Source organism: Zonotrichia albicollis, chromosome 12 (genome assembly GCF_047830755.1).
Source record: "Zonotrichia albicollis isolate bZonAlb1 chromosome 12, bZonAlb1.hap1, whole genome shotgun sequence".
Lineage (NCBI taxonomy): Eukaryota > Metazoa > Chordata > Aves > Passeriformes > Passerellidae > Zonotrichia > Zonotrichia albicollis.
The window spans coordinates 12,836,888-12,858,867 of NC_133830.1; the positions used below are offsets into that span (position 1 = coordinate 12,836,888).

The following is a 21,980-nucleotide window of genomic DNA, read 5'->3' on the forward strand; positions in this document are numbered from 1 at the left end:
CTTATTCAATATCAAGAGTTATCATTACCATGGATATCTCACATTATTATAAAAGAGGGATTTGGTATTGGGATATTGTTAACTAAGTCTGAGCTCTTCATTTTCTGAAAGGAGTAGAGCACCTTTTGCTGAGGTGAACCTGAATGTTGTCAGACAGCTACAGATCTCCCAGGTAACATTTCCTCAAGTGGAGTTTTTAAGAATGACTAAAATTTGTTCTCCCCCCAAGCAGGGTGTTTACTTTCTGTGTCCAGTGTTCTCCAGATAATGTGCAGTGCTGCACTTACCTTTAGAATCAAGAAACTTCCTTGAGCATTGCTTTAACCCGTGGGCTTTATTGATTTGAGATGCAAAAAAACATTGTATGGCAAAACTTGGTTATTATAACCAGATCTAAACAAGAAAGACTAACATCAGTTTTGACAACAAACAAAACCAGTTTTTGTTCTATCGGTTCTGTTTAAGAGATTCCAATTTCAAACCAAACACAACTTGTGGTTATTCTGTCAGATATTTATACAGCCACTGGGGCGCCATAGTTATGCACCGCATACATCATTGTATTTTTAAAATGTACTTAATGAACATTTTTTCTTTTCTGGTAACTACTTCATTGCCTTAAATGAATGCATTCCAATAGAATTTGTAACAAATGAGCACTTTGTGTTTGCATTAATGCCAAACACGTTTAACAAATTTTTAACAAGGAACACTGGCAAAAAGCCAAACTCCTAGAGGGACACTGAAGGAATGCTATAAATTTAAACTAGATTTTACCTTTTCACTCTGCTCAACAAGTGTCTTAGGTGTCTTTGGCATCTCAGCATTGAAAATTTTCTACGTAGGTTGGATACAAATTTATGCCTTAATTATTTTTCTTCTTGGCCCTCCTCACTAGAGATTTCCATGTCGATATAACAGGCTTTAACAGGTTACTGTATTCTTTAGAGAGTGAGAGGTGGGTTTTCTTTCTTTCCTCAAGAGTTAGGCCAGGAGGAAGTAGCAAAGCCAGCATTTATTGTTGGGCTGTGATGACAGGGAGGTTCAAACAGCACATGTCGTGCCATTGTCACATCCTGTGTTAAGGGACCTCTGCAGTGGGAGCCCTGCAGCAGATCTGTGCTACCCAATTTTGCTGCTTGTGCTGAGTTGCAAATATCTGGGCTGTGATCGTGTTTGCAACTGCACTTCAGGGGCAGGGGAAACAGCCCACAGGGCTCCCCCTGGCCCCAGCCCTGAGCTCACACAGAAGCCACGAACAGATTTTTGGCTGAATCAAACTTCTGGGGGGTTTTTCAGTTGTTAAGTTATGCCCACATGGTACATGTCAGTACAGACCTTGGGAATCACCTACTCTGTAATACATGTTCGTATTAAAAGTGTTACAAGTAGCTCCACAAACCACATGCTTGCTCTTTACTTGTAACTTAATATATTAATTTAATTTTTACTGTGTTATTTCAGTTTTAATCAAATGCAGGACCTGAAAAATAATAATACTTAGCACTCATCCAAGACTTTTTAGGCACATTACAAACATTAAGCCTTGCAAATTCCTGTGAGGAGCCTGATGTTATGCCTGCTGTAGCAAAGAGCAAATTAAGCAGAGAAAAATGATATGACTTTTTCCTTAGTTCCACAATAGACTGGCAGCAGGGGCAGAATTTAGAGTGTCAGGGCTTTTTCTTAGTTAATAGAGTCATTCTTTTCATGGTTTTACACAAAGGTAAAAATTGAGAATGCTTTTTTTTTTTCCTCCCTCCTATAATTTACATGATGTTGTTGCAAGAGGCATAGGCAAATTCCAGAACATCACTTGAGAAGACTTGATGAGTTATAGCCTTATTCCTGCCTAGTTACTTGTTTCCAGAAAATGAAATAATTTCCCATCATTTGTTGGTGCTCTGATTGCAGTAATGATGAATGAGTCTGGAGAAGGAAACTGAGGAATTCATCCTGACAGCTTTTTCAAGGATGTCACATTATAGTGCAGAGGCCTTGTTGTAGATTAGGGAACAGAAATAGCCCTCACAGGTTTTCATTAATGATATCCTTCCCTACTAACATTTGGTCAGATACCAGTTCCCTGCAATAAAGTGTCTACTCCCTCTCTTTCTTACTCACTAATTACCATATCAGTTGTTGGCCTTTTATGTAGGTACCATGTGTAACAGGTTAGGAGAGGGCAATTTAAGCCTATGTGAATGGGTATCTGTTTTTGTATCTGGGTGCTTGTTGCAAACATTTGGAAAGCATATGGAGCATAATGGACATTAACCCAGATGTCAAAAATAGCCTGCATTTTACTACTGTTATTAAACAGTTTCCCCTTTAACCCCTTTGTGTTTACCCACCCTCTCCAGCTTGTTTCTGCAAATCACTGCTGAGAGGAAAGGATTGGAGGTAAAAAGTACTAATCAGGCAGGTGTCTTTATCCAAAGGAAAAACAATCTGAGCAAATATTTGTGGGCTACTACACTTTTATATCTTCACATCCTTCTGCTGTTTTCATTGACTGGTATCTAATGGACTGACAGAGGTGCCAAACTCATAAGACATTAATTTCAGCTGGAGCACTGCTGAATTGCATGCAATTGCCCAATGCATGTTACCAAACTTTATTTCTGTTTTAGAGGTTCAGTGACTTTTACCAAGTGCAGCATTGAAGAAACAAATATAAATTTAATTTACTCAACCTCAGTTGGTATTTGACAGCAATATCCTTTTATATATTTATTTGACTTACTTGAGAAATACTTTGCATTTCCTACCTGTGGCCAACAAGTTTTTGTTACACTTCCAATACATATATGGTTTCCTGATGAATGGGTGGGTTGATTAAGTGGGTGAGGTTTATTTGGGGGCTTTCATTTTGTAGCAAAACCCCAATGAAAATCTGAGGAGAAGGCTGGAGAGGGACTGCATTTTGTGCTTTGCTGCTGTTCCTTAGACTGGACACTTTATTCTGGGTTCTTATTTTTTCCAAGCATAAAAGTGTTAATTGCAGAGGAATTTCAGCTTGGAAAATAGCAACTACATTGAAGATTTGCTGTGATTACATTTTAGTTTAAAAACCTAGGCATTATTGTGCTGCAGTTTCTGGAATGTGCTCTCCTCATTAATTTCTAGGTGTGCTTCCTCTGCCCCAGTATCTCTGTGAATGATGATTAAGAAATTCTCAGCACACAAAAGAATGGGAGCTATGCACAGTTCACCAACGTAATGCATGCGCTCACTTACAGTTTTCATAAGAAGTTTGCAACGATTTTATGTGCCAGAACTAGTAACATGATCTACTTTAGGAACTCCCTGGCTTTCCAGCTCTGCAGAAGTCATTTTTAGACTGTTCAAGGGCCAGATCCAAAACTTGTTAAAATCGGTGGGAACCTTTCCATATTTCAGTGGGCTTTGGATTAGTCCCTGAGTGTTCTGACCAGAAGAATTGTACCAACTGCTCACTGCAAAAGTAAAATTCATCTACATTTGTAAGACTTAAGCTGTTATGTGTGCTTTCCAGCAAGATGAGAAGTTGAAAATAGGGATTTAAAATAATATGACAATTTATTCTGTAAACAGTGTTTCACTTTACTCACAGAATAATTTATCTGATAAATATTAGATTCTGAAATTATTAAGGAGAATTTTAGTCAAGTAGCTCTATTTGAAAAAACCCAACTTTTCAGCTGTATACAAAACCCTAAGCATTGTATGGCAATTTCTCTTTCATAAAATGGGATGTTTTGGAAACTCTTAAGGTTATATAAATGGAAGGGCAATAATGGAGAATCCCATACATAATGCATTTCAAATTTTCTAGAAAAAAAATCAGTGAATAAATTAACAATTGCCCTCTAAAGGAATCATTTGAATCCTCCCACTCAACTGATATACAGATAATGTGAATGAGACAATTCACTGCTCTCTGTTCAAGCATACCCTGCTGTTTGCTTGCAGCACAGCTAAAGTAACAACAGAAATCACTGGGCCTCTCTGTAGTCCCAATGAGACAGAGTCCCATCGAAAGCTGGTGGAAGGCAAGAAGATTGTTTCCCCTGGCTGAGCTGTGCTGACACCAGCTCCCTCCTGCAGCCCCCTGGCTTTCAGCAGTGCCAGCCCAGCCAGGCAAAGCACCTGGGATTGTGGCTGTGTGGCTGAAAACCTCCTAACACATTGCTGTGTGTTCCAACTTCTGCAAATCTGAGCTTCTTATGGACACCATAAAACCTTTCTCCACTGTTCTGCAAATTAAAGTGAGATCAAAGGGCTTAAAATATGACAGGAAAATGGTGCTTCAATTTTGGAGGGCTGGCAGAGGTGCTGCACATTCCCACCTGCCACAGAACTGTGTGGAAATAAACCCATGATTCCCTTGGTTCCCACAGAAAAATATTTAATTTAATTTAATTAATAGCATTTCCCTTTCAAAGCTACTGTGCTTATAGACAAGATCATAAAACTCACTGTTTACGGAATCACAAGCACAACAGAATTTGACATCTTAGGAATGTAGAATATTTCCCATGTAGAGAGAGTCGTGTCATACAAATTAGCAATAAAACTAATTGCCAGCCTATGAACATAATTGGGTTCAAATTGAATTTAAATGCCTTACTTAATCCTCAGCCCCTAGAAAAGCATTATCTTCACTTATATGTATGAGAATCTTGATTAGATGAGAACTAAGATGCTCTGGATGCTTCAGTCATGTTGTTAATTGGATTTTTTTCCCCCTTGTTACAGTTGTCAGAGGAACTAGAGAAAAAGGAAGAAAAAACTGTGGCACTGGAAGGTAACAATGATAATCTATTGCATTGGATCTCCAAACATGACCATGATATCCTGGAGAAGATCACAGATGCAGAAAATGAATGCTACAGTTGATATCTAATGAAATGCTGCATTAATTAGCATTTTCTCCATTATTTCTTGTAGTCTATTGTGAAATTAGATACTTTGGAAAGTAATGAAGGAGACTCAAGCAGAAATTATAACAGCTTCATTTCTGTCTTTAATGGGTCTTGTGAGTTAATCTGTTTTTACAAAGAAACCATCTGTTCAGAATATAGTTGTTTCATGAAGTTCAGTTAAACAGGTTATTTAGCAAATTTTTGGTAAATTAATATTGATTTTAATAGGTAATTCAGGTTCCCTAGATGTGGCATCTGCATTTGCTGATTTTACCTAGTCTATTCTAAAGTATCACTTCTATTGCACTAGATTATCAAAGAGGTATTAGTAAAATGCTATATAAGGGTGTTGGCATTAACTTTACCCCCAGTTAGATACAGGCTTTTCCAAAAAATAAAAACAAGCCTTTACCCTCCTCTGTTTTCTTTTCTCTACTGATAAAATAATATAAATTAAAAACAAATCAAAACCAAATATTGATACTATAACCGGTATTAAGCTCTGGGCCAGGTTGGAAATGAAATCAATTTTTGGTACTAATAACTGATGACAAAGCTTAGTTTTATGAAAATATGGTGTGTGTCTCTGACAATGCATAGGACATCTAATTTGAACATAAATTTATGATTATATACAAGATGTATCTATTCCTGGATGGTAAAAGCTTGAGGTGTATATAAATAAATGTGTGTGTGTATATATGGACATGTACACAAGGATGTATCAACCTCTTACCATCCAAATGCATACATGTTTTCAACAATAAAAGCTGGGACTCTTAAAGAAACAAACAAAAACAAAAATAAAGATAAGATTGCTGTGAATACAGTATATGCACTAGGTCTCCTGTAAATGTGGAACTGTTTGTTATTGTTCTCTGCATTGAAAAACAGTCTCCAACACGGACCCCAATGAATCTTAAATGTTAAAGAAAATACCAATGAACAAACAGCACTTGAAGGCTGTTTGTGTCAACAAAATGTGTCTAGTTAAATAAATTCAAAGCACATGCAAGGAAAAATAAAAATGTGAAGTCGTTCCATTCAGTGAGAAACTCTTAACTGACAGTCAGATCTCTCTCTTCTCAAGGAGAGGTTCCTTCTGACTCCACTAACATTTTCAGTCAGTCTGGCAAACATGTGCAAATGTTTGGCTGTTTTGTTGAGGCATCTTTTTGTCCATGGAAGAAATGCTTCCATGCTGATGGCAGTGGAAATAGAATATCTGCATTTTTAAAGGACAAACAATAAATTTAAGCATGGGTGGCCTTAATCCTTAGTAGTTTTTCTTTGCTGCTGTTAAAAAAAAAAAAAAAAGAAAAAAAAAAAGAAAAAAAAAGAAATCTAAATGGATACTCCTGAAGTCTTGCACTGAATTTAGAAAAATTATTTTTTGAACCTGTGGTGCGATTAACCCTAAACATCCTACATGAGCCATACATAGTAATCCCCTTAAAATTATTGTCTAGAAATGATATTTTATTTATTTGTACCATGATTCTCGGTGCAATCAAGGAGCAATTTATTTGAGCAGGAGTCCTGCTGGATGTGACTGTCTTCAGTAAGTAGAATAAAATGTATAGAATTAGCATAGCGTAGATAATCCCAATTTCATTCATGTTTAAACAGTTTGTCCTTTAACTATCAACGGCATTTTAGATCTTTGTTTTTGAAACAGCAAAGCTTTTGGGAGTATATTTAGCACATATGACAAATGTTGCACTTGGAAACTCAGACAACAAAACAGGTTTCTGATGACAGATTTGTTGTCGCAGTAGGGGACAATCGTCTGTGTCTCTTACAATCAGGTCTTTACCTTAACTCTGCAACCGAATACTTGAAGTAGGATATAAACTAGGGGGGAAATAGGGTCACAGATACAAAGCTGTATAGTTAGATATTTATATGTATGTGCCAATTTTGTCACAGATATTATTTTAGGGGCATTTTTGCTCCACTCATGTTGGTATGAGTATTGATCTAAACTTTTATCAGGGCCTGAAAATTAGCCCCTAAAGAGGAAAATTTTGTCTAACATTGATTTTTTTTCTTATTGCTTTGTTTTTGTTTTGTTTTTTTTCCTCCTTCTTTTCATTTCATGTGATATTCTATAATGTTTGGAGAAAATCTTTTCATATCCTAAAATAGAATCTCGGGGTTTACAATAAACACTGTGATGTTGGGAAATATTTTATTTGAGCAATGTTTGGTAGATTTTTTTTCCCCCCCCTCCTCTGAGTGTAATGAAGCAAACTAACTTTTGCTTAACATTTAAGATAATGGTTATTATTTTAATGTGAGATCAGTCTTGTACTGCACATTCTTTCTTTCATTTAAATGTACAGTATGAATTTTGTATTTAATGAATTTTGTGTATCCAGTATGCACGTACCTGCACATTGACTTTCATTTGAAAGTGGGTTTCAATTTCCTTTTTAAACAGTGTTTATGAAAAGACCTCAGATGTGTTGACACAAACTATATCCGCAATGTTTCTTTTGTGTGTGTAGGGTGACGTTTGAATGTGATGTTCTGCAGCAATGGGTCAGTATCCCCTATTTACCTTAGATCCTCATTTGATAGTGCTTCTTGTAATAATTTTTTCAAGTGAGTGGCATGTTCTGGATTGTGATATTGATATATGGTTAAGGACATTGATATGAAACTAAGGAATTCCTAGAAATTACCAGTGGGCATGTATTAGACAGTCATTGTAATTTAATGTCTTGTAGAAGTGTAAAGTACCAAGGTATTTAGAGTTCATAACATTGTTATCATGTGTATGGGAAGTATTTAGTGTTGATCAGCTTGTTTATTTTCATCAAATAAACTTTGTTTCTTTCTGAAATCAGTGTTGTGTCATTAAAAGCAGGTTTAATGACTGTAGGAAAATGTGTGAAAGATGTTTTCCACATGGTAAATCTATCACACTCCTTATTTCTCTAATTGCTACCATTCAAAGTAATTTATCTTCCTGTTGTTACTATCACATAAACTGTTTAAGAAAGCATAAAAAGGAAAATGTCTCATAGGCCCCACTCCCAGAAATGCTTACATGCAACTTTACTAAAGTGAGGAACCATTTTCTGGATGGGGCACTTACAGAGCAATATGCTTTTGAGTGGGTTTCTAAAACATAATATTCTTGTGTGACCCTGTGTAATTGCATAGAAAATTACATTTTGTTTATGTGCTTTACTGACCAAAAGCCATAAGGTGTGAAATTCTCTGCACAGTCAGCTCCTTTTTCAGCTGCCTGGTAAGTGGTTCCCCGTTTCCATTATGTTCACTTTTTTTAGAAAAGGAACTTTTGTTGACCAGGAATTTCTTACCTCATAGAAGTCCCTGGACCAGCTCAGGGCACACACAGCAGGAGAATAAAAGGTAAGTAAGTATGCATTTTACTTAGCTTATTTAAACCACACAGACTCTTAGTTTTAGGCTCTGTTTCTTTACCTATAAATTAGTTTTCTTTCGTAAGAGAGTACTATGCACTAATATAGGATATTAAGTTTCACTTTTAACTACAGCTAAATATACATTTATTGTGTATTCTATTTATGCCTACTTAGCTTTGAGCTGCAATGGTACAAATTGATTAGCAGTAGCTTCTATCTTCTTTCCAGACCTGATAAATTATTTGGTGCAGCCTGTTCTGTGTTCTGCTGGTGTATCAGGAGGCTGCCCATCCCATTGGAGACCTATTTTTGATTCTGTTTTCAATATTGATCACTTTAAAGGCAGCTCCTGCTTTCCCACCTGGTGACAGGGACAGCACATGCCAATGTGTGTTACTGAGGAGCTGGAGGGGACCACAGTGGCTTTGGGGAAACTGTCAAAGGCCCGTACAGCCTATTTGCTGTAAGATGGTTTTCTGTAAGGATCTTTGCTCTGTAAAAAGCAGCTGTGAGGGCCCCAGGGGAGGGGCAGGACCAGCATGTTTGTGTCTGTGGGTGCTGCAGAGGTGGGGAGCTCCCCAGAGGGCAACTCTGGGTGCAGGAACATCCACACTAATGTTGAAGTTTGAGTTCATACAGCCAAGAGCTCGTCCAGCTCCGAGAGAGCCTGATTAAGGATCAGGCTTTTCTGAGCTTGAGGTTTCCTCCTCAGAAAGGCTGTTTGTTCACTTGAGCCAGAGTAGCCCCAGGTTTGAGCAAGCTGAAGTATAAGCAGTGGGGGATGCTCAGGGGCTGGAGCTGTGTCAGCTTGCATTTCAAGCCAACATCTCAGTTAAGACACATTTTGAGAGTCCCAAAAGCTCCATCCCAGCACGAGTTGGACAAAGCTGAACTCCCACTGAATCTCAGGTTGTTCACACTGTGCTCAAGGTCCAGGATTTGTTCCTGGAAGAGCCTCACTCACCAGCACACTCTGGGTCTGCCCTGTGCAGAAACCTGTCAGGAAGTACAAAACAGAATGGCAAGGCAGGGCGTGTCACCTGTTGATATTCCCTGTCCAAACCATGAAACTTTTAATAACCAAAGTATTAAATCATTCTAAATAAAGCCAAGTGAGCTCTAAATAAGTAATGCATTTCCCATTATGAAGCCAGTGGGAGCTCTGCACGTCGCCAGGGCATGATTTGACCCTGACAGATGAAAAGTACAGCTGATGAGGGGCTGCTGTGCAGACTTTCCTCCTGTGAGATTTCTGTGATGTTATTTCAGGCTCATAAGTTTCCAAATAAGATATCTCTTTTTCAAATGCACCTTTTTAAACAAGAGGGAACCTCTGCCTTCATGAGGAATTGCCCAGGGCACGCTGTTGTAGCTTTTGCATGAGGCTGCAGGCACTGGTGCACTGGAAGCCCACCCTTGACGGATGCAGTTGCAGAATCAAGGACTAATTATTTGTTTGGGTTTGCATTCCTTCCACTCTTTGCTCTTGAAAGTGACTCTTTCTTCAGAATGAGACAGTTCCAACCCCAAGTCTCCACAGATGCAGGGGAAGAGCAGGCACAATGCCAGTGCATCCTAGAGACAATGTCTTGTATCCCTTTGAACCGTGCACTCGAGTCTGTTACAGACAGTTGTCTATTCCCACGAAGCTCTGAGTCTCAGGACTAGCAGGAGAACTTTGAACTCATGCAGTTTGAAATGGAGGCCAGTGTCCAGCTTCCAAAGGGCTGTGCTTTTGGTGCTCACCCCAGCAAGGCCAGGAGACAGCAGATGTTCTGGCAGCTGCAGCTGCCGTGCACTCGGGGAGCTGGGGCTGGAGGAGAGCAGCCAAGCTCCCTCCAGATGGAGCAGACGGGGAAGAGGCGAGTGGGAGGCTGCTCAAGGAAGTCAGATAGCTCCAGATAGCCCTGCGCTGATGATATGTGGCTCCAGAGCACCTCACCCGCTTGGCAGAGGCAGCACAAGGGAAATCAGCACCGATGCACAGCTAACCTGGGCTCAGTGAGAAGCCTTCTTGCCGTGGGAAAATCGATAGGGAGGAAATATCTGTGCAGAGCACATGATAATGGAGCTTGGTAACTACTTTTTATTTGAATGTAATTTGGACAAATGCATTACTCATAAGTGAGCTATCCAGGGCTTGCCAAATATGTGGTTAAACAGTTATTATAGCAAATTACACCATCATCTAAACACCTCTGTTTTGGCTCTTAGTTGTCTCCTTTTGCAATAAAGTTGAATTTTTTCTCTTGATTGTTGTCTAATATTGCTGCTTTACTGTTTTGGTTACCATAGAAATAAATAATGACACAAACAACAACAAGTGAATAAGAGCATTTTCTGAATTAGAACACCCTTGTTAATGAAGACCTCTATGGTTGCAAAGTTCTTAACATAGTTCTCATGTCTATTGATTCATGTCCTCATATGCATTTTATTATGGGCTTTATATTTCATTTTGAACTTCCAAAAATAAAGAAAAACAGCTGAAGTACTTTTTTTTTTTTTAAATGGCCAGATTTTGGTTAGAGGTTAACACAGGCCAAAAGAGAACACAGATCTGCCCCCAAGCTCTTGCAGTTTTGTTTTGTTTTAATAAAAAATCCTTATTACAATCCATAAAGGGTCACAAAAATGCAGCCATTGCAGACCAGGCGTGTTCCTTGTGCAGCTCTCCTGCCCTCTGCACCTTCTCCAGGCTCAAGATCAACCAAATGTGTGAGGGCAGGACTGTTGTCAGTCATGATAAGTGTGTGCATTAAGGGGCTAATCCAAACTTTACTGAAGTGAAATGAAAGTCCATTGATTAAAAGTAAATTTCGGATTGTAACTCATTTTCTTCTTTCTGAAGCAAATGTGTACATTTACAGGAGCATGGGGCCAAACTGTTTCCTCTATAGATCAAAATTCCAGCTAAATGTAAGTCAGCTGAACAGACTGCCTGAATTTTTGAATGCTTTGTGATAAGAAAATATATCTTGGATCTCATCACTGAAGTTCATTTACAGTGTATTTTGTCTATAGTTGTCTTGTCTGTGTATCTGGGCCAGCACTCAACTCCTACCAACTCTTAACACAATCTTTCCTTGTGGTGTCTTAACATTATGATCACTTATCTCATTGAATTTGTTTCAATTTAACAAATATCATTCAGTCCATTGGTTACTTTGCTATTGCTAAAGGTAGGTCTGCTATTCAGTAGAGGAGTAAAAAGCATTTTTTAAGAGTCTGTTTTCTAAAACAAATTAAATTCTGAGCAATCTTCAGGAGAAAGAAGAGGCAACCCCCCCTCCATAATTATTAACTCCCAGGACTGTCCATGTAGTTTCTAGAGGATTTGTTCCAATTCTGATGCCTTTCACCATGTCAGAGTTGTTCTCTCTGAAGTTAAACACCCAGCCTGCATATCTGAAAGCTGGAGGTTGTAAATCTCCCCTGTGAATGTTGCCCATGACAGGGAAGGAAAGACTTGCATAATTACCACTTGTACTTCCTCAGAGAACATGAGCTCAAGTCTAAAGCAAGGAGTTTGGTCAATAAAACATCAGAGTCTGAAAACTACAGGAAAAGACCTGTCCAGCTCATATGATAAGAATTTTTTTCTTGGTTAAAAGAAAATTAATATTTCAGAGGAAGCCTCTTCCTCAGACCTGATTGTTTTTCAGATATTTTTAATTTTTCTTCAAGGTTACCACCAGTTAATGCAATTCATAGCTAAATTAACTGAAATATCTTACAACCTTCCTTCTCTGTGAAGCATAGCAGATTGGATATAGTTATTCTGCTAAAATACAGAGAGCCATTTCCTAAGCTGCTATAAATGTTACTATATTCAGCAGTGTCTGTGAAGCAGGTTACAAGTTCAAAATCAGGAAGCAGGAGAGGCACCTTGTTCCCACGCTACTGAAGTCAGGAGGAATTACTCTGAGTCCTTCTCCAGTGAGTGAGGGATGTCAGTGCTTCGCATTTGGGGCTATAATTGGTCAGATAGCTTACAGAAGAATACAAGTACTCATGTGAGCAAATTTTTACAGGACTTAGAGCCTGAAATCAATTATAAATGCATTTGGGTTAATGTGAATGCTCGTGGTCAAACTGGTACCTCTTCTCAGCAATCCTTGTCCACATCTGTTCCCTACATAGGGAAAGGGAAGGATTTGGGTTAAAATGTTTATGCATTGCTGCTCTTCTCCACTGCTTTTTCTACTTCCTGCGCTGCTTTGCACATTTTTTAGCTCTAAATTCCCTCAGACAGAAGTTCCAGATGCAGTCTTGGACAAGTTCTTCATGAAGGAACCCTGTGATTGTTGAGCTGCTTTGCCATCTTCTCTGGGGGTGCACAGAGAGCTTGGCCTGAGGCAGGAGGCACCCAAGGTAAGACAGGCTGAACTGAAACACTGAAATTAAACTTCAGGCTTGGATTACCCATGTGTCCTCTGCAGTGTGAAACACCCTTCTCCCTTTGATTGCTGTGGGATTTGAATAGAATCAAATAATCAGCATCTGGCACAACAGAGACTTAAATACAAAAAAAAAAAAAACTTCTAAAACGTTCTTGATTTGTATTACATAGCCATCATCAGTGTCCCAAGGAATCAGGCAAACCAGGAAATATCAAAATTGGTTGTTTAGAAATGTTTTTTTCAGAATTCACCTATCTAGTCTGCCTCAATTATTTTTCCCTCTCAAATCTGCAATTCCAAAGACAAATTGTGATGCATGCACACTTGGTAAACTCTGAGGGATCAGAGAGAAATTGCATTAGGGAGGCATTTTCTGCAACTGGTTTCTTTGGCCTTGCCACCAGAGCAAGATGGGAGAAGAATTTAGATTACTTACCAACACAGAGACTAAACTGCAGGCTGAAAATAAAGTAAATGTATTTGAATTGAATTTGAATTTCATAATTCATATGAAAGGAATGGTGCCTTGATGTGTGATAGCCCAGTACTTCCAGGAAGGTCAAGCACAAGAGGAATGGGACAAATTTAAAAAATCAGATGTTTTTATTTTTCTAAATTTCTTCCTATTTGCATATTCATTTCAAAGTCACTGCCTAAGACTGTATTATAAACAAAATGGCAATTGAAGAGATAGTTTTGATGTGATGCACATCCTACTTGCACTGCAGGAATGAAGATGAAAAGGACATTTCTTTTGAGTGCCACATCTTAGTACAGTTTTGTAATTATGCTCCACAGACAATATTAACAATTTTTATTAAATACAGGATATCATCTTGAAATGAATACCAGACTTTTAGGAAGGGCTTTGTAACAAACATTTCAAAAATCTGATTTTACTTTGAGTTAGCTTTCAAAATCCAGTCCAGATATATGTAAAGAATATAGAACGTAAATATATTTTCTAAAGTACTACAGTATGTGAAATTTATAAATTGTTACATGCTTTCCTTTCCTAAAGCAGCTGGGTGAAGCTTAGTCTCAGATCAGATAGAATCTTTTAGATAAATCATTTATGACTAGATGACTTCTTATCCAAAAGTCAAATATGTGATCATTTACAGAGGTCACTGGCTGTATTCTGCTCTGTGTTCCATAATCAGCTGAAATAAACCCCAAAAGTCCCTCCTGAATGTATGCTCACAGGGTCACAGTATAATAAAATACTGCTCAAATTGTGCTTCAGACAAGGAATGCTTTCCCCAAAAGTGCTGTGCTCTCAGGGACAGGACTGTCAATATGCATTGCAGTGCAAATGGCAAGTATAAAGTCCAGCTTTTGGAAGGGGAGTGCCCTGCCCAAAAAGCCCTGCTGTGACACATATTTAACTATTTAAGTGACTTTTACAATGTATATTCTATACTCTCTTACAGAGTCTAGCTGGGCTACAACCAAGGCACCTTTTTGACACAGAGGAAAATACAAATACACAAAGAAAATGCTGAAAATCTTGGGAATATTTTCTGAACAGATACAAGCTGATGCTGTGGGGTAGTGAAGAAATGCTATCAGATTCTATAGAAATATCTCAGAATATCTTACCTGTGATAATGCAGCCTCCACAGTAACATCATAACCATATTGTCAAAAAAAAAGGTGGCAGAAGTACACCATCATGAGAATGCAATAGATGTTCTGTATAAAACTTTACAGAAAGGAATGAAGTTTTATTTTCCTCTGAAGTTCACTACAAGAAGCAGAGGATCAATCAGTACATCCACCTCTGCTCTGGGTAAGCTCCCCTGTATGCCTCAGACAATCTGGAAGGAAGTGTTTCATAAAAATATTGGCAAAACAACTGACTAAATAAGGAAAAAATGCAAAATTGGCAACCTGTAATGAAGACTATTAGATAAACTGAAGTGCAATGACTATTATCAAGCAATTAAGTGGCTGCTCCTGTAGCTGTTCCTTTGCTTGGCTGCTTTGTTGAAAGTGATATCATGGAGTCACCACTCTGCTTTGAATTACAGGTTATTACTGGCTGGGTGGAAGAAATGCTGCCACCAGGACAGGTGCCAGCAAGGCAGGGCTGGGCAATTCCCATCACACTGGGCAGTAATGAGCACCTGTCAGGCTCTCCCAGAAGCAAAATGCAGCTGCTTGATGAAAATGCTGACATCAAGCAATCCTGAAGCGTTCTGTAGCATTATAAAGGACAGGAGATCATCTTCCATCCCCATGGGACTGCTCCAGGAACTGCGCAGAGGGAGTTTCTCTGCCTTTGGGTGAAGAAGCAGAACAAGAGGAGTCACTCACACTCAGGCTGTGGACATGGGCACCAGGACCAAGAGAGGTTGGAGAGCAGTGAAGACTTCAGCTCATCATCAGGTCCTGCTTGGAAGGACAATGCACTTTTCCTGACTGTGGTCCTTGTTTCTTCCAAGATTATACCATCAACATATTTTGTCAAGTTGCACCTCAAAAGGTGGCACTCTACAAGCTCTAAAGAGCAGAAGAAAATAAGAAGTGGTTCATATTACACCAATTTCCAAGTTACCGATTTTAGCAGAAGAACCAAGTGCAATGTGCCTTTTCCCCCTGTTCTGTACAGAATCTTAGTTCATATTTCTCTGCCTGGTCCCATGTCTCTGCTATCAGTGTATCCTTGTGTTCTTCACTGTGGGCAAACATTCACACTGTCAGTGCCATTTTCAAAAGTCTTCACATTTTTTATTTAAATTGAAGAAAATAATGTAGAGCTGAAGTAGTACCTTGATCATGAAAAATAAAGACAATAATATCACCAGGGCAACAAGTCACAAGGTTTGCCTGATCAAATACTTAAAATGAACAGCTCAAAACTAATCTTAACCTTAAATATCTTTTAAAATGGCTTTTAAATAATGCCATATTCTAAATAAACTGGAAGAATCAAGGTCAATTGACAGACTACTATGGAGCTTGAAAGATAGGGTTAATTTTATCAGATGTTTTGCTCATGGTGCCTAGATTAATAGCTATCTTCAGAATGATACTGCTTTAAGCAGTCATGGACAAATATACATTGGCTTAGCTGTTATGACATATCTTTAGTCCTAAGGAAATGATGAATTAGCTAAGCACTCTTTAAGATAAGTGTCATATAGGGGCTAACCAAGATCCCTTCTCTCACTCTTAAACACACTTTACTGATGACATGTGTGTGTACATACACTAAAGAAATCCTTGGAGATATTTCAGGTGAGAGCTTCAAACAACATCCACCTACATTCCTCCTTGAGCTATGAGGAATTTGAGGATCTAATATTGCTACAATTATAAACTCCAGCCTAATCTTCTAATCTTCTCAGAGGTAAGGAGTGCTATTCAGGAGCAGGTGTGGCCCCAGGCAATGACACATGGTTGTGACCATGTCAGGAGTGGGTATCAGACTGCTCCTTGCCTATAGAAAGTCTGTGGAGCCCTTTCCCCTCTTCTCCTGCTTCCCAGATCATGGTCTGCTCCTCTGCTGTCAGTAAAATCAATCTCCTGAGAACCCTGAGAATGAGTGCAGCACAGCAATCACACAACACCACCAAATATGCCAGCAGAAAATGGGGTTTAAAAGCCTCCTAAGGCAGGAGTCCTGCCTCCTAAGGCCCAAGCAGGTGTGTTCAAAGAGCAGAGATCCCAGTGAGATCGCTCACCCCTACAGCTCCTGCTGGGCTGCTCCTCCAGCCCTTTGCAGCTGCACTTGGATCTGCAGCACAGCCCCGAGGCAGAGACCTGCATGGAGAGCAGGACTGGCTGTTCCATGGATGCAGATGGGCTCTGGGAAAGAGCCTTGTGCTGTCCTTGTCCCACTGTCCCCCATGCTGGCCCCTCTGCAGCCATGGCCTTCCATGTGCCATCTCTGGGGAGGAACCAGGACACCTGGGCTGGAGTCAGTGTGACAAAACTCCCTGCATGGTCATCTCTGGAAAATGAAGTCTCTGTGTGCTTTTGTGTGTGTGTATTGGGCAAAGTTATGTTCAGGGCACTCAGAAGAAACATGTAAGAGCCCTCCAGAGTTTATGGGAGGTGCCTTTGGCCTCGGTGAAAGAAGGAACTGGTAGCATTAGGAGAGGGTAAGTACTCTGTTGTTAAGGAGCGGTGGTGGGATTGTTTATTTTTCCTCCCATAAACGTTTTTTTTTAAGGTCCTAATGGAAACAAAGCAAAGTATTATTCCTCTAAAAGCACTATTCTTTAAGTAAACCAGACTCACTACTTGAAACATTCCAATGACATATGGTGGCAGCAGGGGGATGGCCGAGATGTGGACGGGCGAGGTATCACCGAGATAAAGCCCCACACACAGAGCCAGAGGTACGAGGTGTGAGCAGAGGGACACGTGCCCCAGAGAGAGCCAGGAGAGGAGAGAAAACAGCACATTCTTCCAGGGGTGTAGATTTATCCCTTTGATAGTTACCTTCAACAACCTTACTGTTCCAGAGACCAAATTATAAAATGTCAGAACCCTCCCACAGCCTAACTCCAGAGGTCCAGACAGCTTTCCCACATCCTGCTGGCTGCAGGGGACTCACATCCTCCTTGAACACCTTCACTGCCACCAGCACCTGCCCCTCAGCTCACTGAGCTCAGTGTGCCAGGGCCAGGGCAGGGCACAAGTGCTGCAGGTGACACCGTCTGCCAGAACAGCACTCATTGCTGTGGGGCACCCAAACACAGCCTTCCCTGCCCTTGGGAGAGGGCATTTTCTGACCATCTTCCACCTGGCTGAGCTCAGGGCAGGGGAGCCTCATGCTGCAATAGATGTTCATCCCGTTGGCATCCTGTTCAATAGCTTTTAGTTACTTCTGTTTTGGTTTTTTAAATTATTTTCTCATCTCTTTATTTTCCTCCATGACCCAGCACACGTCTTGTACCTGGGCTGTGGGTTTCTGCAGTGGCACTGGGGTTTATAAGACCTCAAAAGAAGGAAATGGAAAGAACCCACCTGAGTTTTGCATATGAAAAATTAGTCCACAGCTGTCTCTCTCCAGCTGATAATGCAGACAAGTTGGGGCTGTTTGCTATGCTGTTCATTACTGGTAATAATAAACTGGTACAGTTATCATCAATTTAAATGTAAAGCAGTATATTTTTTTGTACAGGCTTTGCAGGTTTGGAGATTGGTGTATTCACCTGAATTTGTCACACTTCATTACCCTGTAAACTTTCCTCTCTTGCTGCTGCCTCTTATTTGCATCTCACTGCATCTACATTATGTCTTCATCTGGTAAAGATGAACACTAATCTAGACTCTTATTTCTTCCTGTCTAGTGGTTTATTGCTGCTCCCAAATATGCTGGCGTCTTTCAACATCATGAATTTGGGATCTAAGAGATGGGAAAGGAACAGGGTGGGGGTACATCCATACATGGACACACATCCATACTTTTTTCTTTGTCTTCTAGTCTCTCAACTTGTCACAGTCTGTTCAGAATTTAGGCAGGCTAGAAAAACAGAATTGTCGTCTAAAAAGAGAGTTTCAAATGCTGTTTCTTGTCTCTACTGGATGAGGATTAGGAAAATAACACTTACTGCAAGATTTGGCATAAAATTATCATCTTTGGCATTTCTTTTGTAGTTTAGGCATCTCTTGGATGATGGGGTGGTCTATAAAAAAACCCAACAGCATGTTTTTGAGAAAGAAAGTGGCCTTGAGAAAGTACGTATGTGATTTCAAGGCTGTTACATCTAAATCCCTGGGAGCTTAAAATAAAGTAATTCCTGGAGCAGATGGTCTGGTGGGCAGAGTGCAGGTTACATGTTCACAGTGATGTGACATCTTTGCTGTGTCAAATGGGCATTGGGGTATGACCCTCACCTGAAAAAGCAGATTCACTGCACTGATACCAGAGCAGCTGGACATGGGCTGTGCCTTCACAATGGCTCACTGTGAGATGTGTCATCATTCCCACACCATACACTCAAATTCCATCATGAGCTAAAAGACATACAGGAAAACACCTTCTTTCCTTGAAAGTTCTGTTTCCTAAATGGGTTCTTCATGGGGAACAGCCTGCCATTGGCCAAGGTGGGAAGATGTAAATCACACAGCACCACACAGGTGTGCAAGGTTTTGATGTGACCACTCCTTTGTTAAAATGCATTACCCCGCAGAAAAATGGCAGAAACACATTGAAAAGTCCAGAAATTATTTACTTCTGCCCTACAGAGAATTGCACAGCTCTAACAGACCTAAATCTTTAAAATCCTTTAGTGCTTCTTTTTGAGGTTCTGCTGTTCAAGCATTCAATGATATCATCACACTTCTTATGACATTACTCTGAGAATTTAACTTTTTTTCTTCAGAAAACTCTTCGGTGTTGGCCGTAAAGCCAGACAGATCAACTGTCTGGTTACCTTCAGAGCTCCATCACTAACAAACCTGGAAAACAAAACCTTGGGCAGCATGAATGCCTGTAACACTGTCAATACTTCTCCCTCCTGCCCCCTCTAGCTTCACCCAGCTGTTTTAAATAGTGAGGAGAAATTAAAATTCTTAAAGCCTTGCAGGATGTTTGGATTTCTGCCCTTTATTTCCACTTATATGCGCCATAGCTTGAAAATTTGCCTGTGATTTATAAATTCCCTCTTCAGTTCTCTTTTCAAAGGCAGCAAATAGGAATCCTGACAAAGAAAATGATCTGGGGTTGGCTTCCCCACTGCCAAGCTGCCGCTCAGCCCTGCCCGCGTGGATCATCCTGGGCTTGGCGTTTTCCTGTGCCCGATGACATTGTGCAATTACACGATGATAAACATCGTTCGGGAATACAAATGCGAGAGGTAAACAGCTCGGGGCTTTTTATTAGTTTATTCCAGGCGATCTTTCTTGTTTTACTGCACAGCTCCTCCCCCTTTTACAGTTTTCTGCTATTCTTTACTAATTCTAGTGATTTGAGAAATGACCTTTAACCTGCGCAGTTTGCAGACTCCTAAAGGGGATAATTGAAATGCCACAGTAAACCAAAGGCAATAAAATATTATTTACTAGGCATAAAACTAAGGTTGGTCTTCTTAAAGAAACGAACAGCCCCCTTATTCCTTCCCCCTCCCCGGACCTGGTGCTACACCTAATTTATAAATTCCTCACCAGGCGTCCCGAGGAATGAACAGCAGCCCGGGCAGCGAGGATTCCTACTGGAAAGGCTCTTTGGGTATTAGGGAGTACAGAAAGCTGCCGGGAGCGATGCTGCGGCCTCGGGCCCCGCCGGGGCGCTCAGGTGTCGCAGGGTGCGGGGCTGCTCCCCTGCCCGCCGTGCCCCGAGGGGCCCCGCTCCTGTTCCTGCCGCCCCGAGGGGCTCCGTTCCCGTTCCGTGCCCTGAGGGGTTCCCGCTCCACGCCCCGAGGGGGCTCCGCTCCCGTTCCTGCCGCCCCGAGGGGGCTCCGCTCCCGTTCCGCGCCCCTCTGGGCGGCCCCTGCAGCGCGGCTCCCCCCGGCCGGGTTCGGGGCCCACCAGAGCCACGGAGGGCTTGGCCCGGGGGCGCAGGGCCGAGGGCAGCCGTGTCCATCGCGGCCCGTCCGGCGGGGGCAGCCGGAGCTGCGCTTACCTGGCGGGCAGCGCCCCGGCGGGGCGGGCGAGCTCTGGGCTCGGGAGCAGGTGGGCTGGGGCCGGCCGCGAAGTGATTTGTCCCCCATCGGCCTCCTGAAGGGATTTTGTTTGCACTGGAATGGCTTTGAGGGAGTGAATGCGTTTATTGATAGCGGAGCTGTTCCCGCAGCCTGGTTGGATTTCCCAGGACTGCTTTGATAATGCGCCCCCTCCCCCGCATCCCCCCGTGGACCCGCAGTTGCAGAAGGATGCAGGGAAACTGTGCGGAGTTACGGCGTGGCTGGGGGAACGCTCCCATTTCCTGTGCTCGGGTGCACACGGGACGGGAGCGCTGCAATAAAAACCCGAGGGCTGCAGAGCAGGGAAGGAGCGGGGAGGTGCAAAGGGCCCGCGAAGCCCCTCTTACTTGATTTAATCCAAACACTTTTGTCAACAACTTGCCAAATTTACAGCGCCAAAAAGCCGCTGCAGGAGGAGGAACACGAGCCGTCGAGCTGGCTCGGTCTCCCCGTTGGCAGGCGGCTCTCTCCGCGCCTCGGAGCATGCGACAAGCGGGGCTGGTGCCCGGGCCGCCGGCAGGGACGCTCGGCGCGGCCATGTGCGCCGCACATTGTGTGCACATGTGTGCGAGCGGGAGCGCCGCGGGGCCGACCTGCAGAGCCCGGCTGTGTGCAGGGGCGTACATGGGTGTGCATGTGCGTGTGTGGGTGCACACGGGTTTGCACGGGTGTACGTGTGCCCCCATCCCGGCCCGGGATGAGCAGCCGGTGGTGCTGGAGGGGCCGTGCACCCCCCACACACCGCGCCGGCCGGGATGGGCGCACCGGGCATTGCTTTGCAGGAGGAGTTTGCTCTCTCGGGGCTTCACCCCGAGCTTGGCCAGCGAGACCGGGCCGGTGGTGCGGAGCCGGGCCGGGCACTCGCACGGGGGGCGCTCCCCGCCCCGGGGCCGGCGGTGTCCCGCTCGCTGCCGTACAGCTTTAAAATCCAGCCCCGTCTGCAATAGGCCGGCCCTGGGCGCATGCGCTGCCGCGAAAGTTTTCCAGCTGCCGTTGGCTCTCTTAACTTTTTTTTTTCTTTTCCTTCTTTTTTTTTTTTTTTTTTTTTTTTTTTCCTCTTTCGCAGTTTTAAGCAGCGGGGTGAAGAGGAGCGAGGGAGAGACGCGGGGGGAGCGGGGCCGGCTGCAGCGGCGGGGCAGAGCCCCACGGAGGAAGGGTCGGCTGCCGCGACGCCGCCTGCCCCGGCTTGCTCTCCCGGCGCTTCTCCCGCGTATCCCGCTCCCCGGCGCTGGGCGCCTCTGGCACCGATGGATTGGGAGAGCCGCAGCTCCTGAAGCCCGGACTGCTCCCCTCCCCCTGCCCCTGCTCGCCTTGCAGGATCAGTCGCCCCGTAAGACAGGCAAACGCGTGCACAGCCCCCCTCCCCCTTCCCGCTTGTGCAGAAACTTCTTTTTCTGTTTGGGCTTTTTCTTCTCAGTGTAAAATGGAGGGAGCCGGCCCCGGGATGGCTCTGCAGCGGCGGACCCCCGGCTCTGCACCGCCCAGCCTTTAAGCAAGTGAAGGGGGGCGGGCAGGGGGGAGCCCTGCGCCCGCTCGGCTCCATCGTCCCCCTCTCGCGGGCCGGTCCGCGCCGTGCGGAGGGGGCGGTCGGCGGCCCGAGCGCCGGCGGAGCCGGGTGGGAGCGCGGGGAGC

At 42.7% G+C, this 21,980-nt stretch overlaps 2 protein-coding genes across 2 annotated transcripts in view; one reads left to right on the forward strand and one right to left on the reverse strand.

Moving 5' to 3' along the window:
• The window catches only part of ERC2 (ELKS/RAB6-interacting/CAST family member 2), a 402,457-nt gene extending 394,702 nt beyond the window's left edge, over positions 1–7,755 (forward strand). Inside the window, exon 21 of the mRNA XM_026792408.2 lies at positions 4,741–7,755. The gene's annotated coding sequence lies outside the window, so the exon portion shown is untranslated. The remainder of the gene's footprint in view (positions 1–4,740) is intronic.
• A 1,591-nt stretch (positions 7,756–9,346) lies between these two features.
• LOC141730689 (uncharacterized) lies at positions 9,347–21,891 on the reverse strand. The gene is made up of 3 exons (XM_074550226.1): positions 21,835–21,891; positions 14,311–21,658; positions 9,347–12,774 (listed from the first exon to the last, which is right to left on the reverse strand). Exons 1-2 carry the CDS (start codon positions 21,889–21,891, stop codon positions 20,432–20,434), a joined length of 1,284 nt encoding a protein of 427 aa, XP_074406327.1. The 3' UTR covers positions 9,347–12,774; positions 14,311–20,431.
• Between the last annotated feature and the right edge of the window lie 89 nt (positions 21,892–21,980).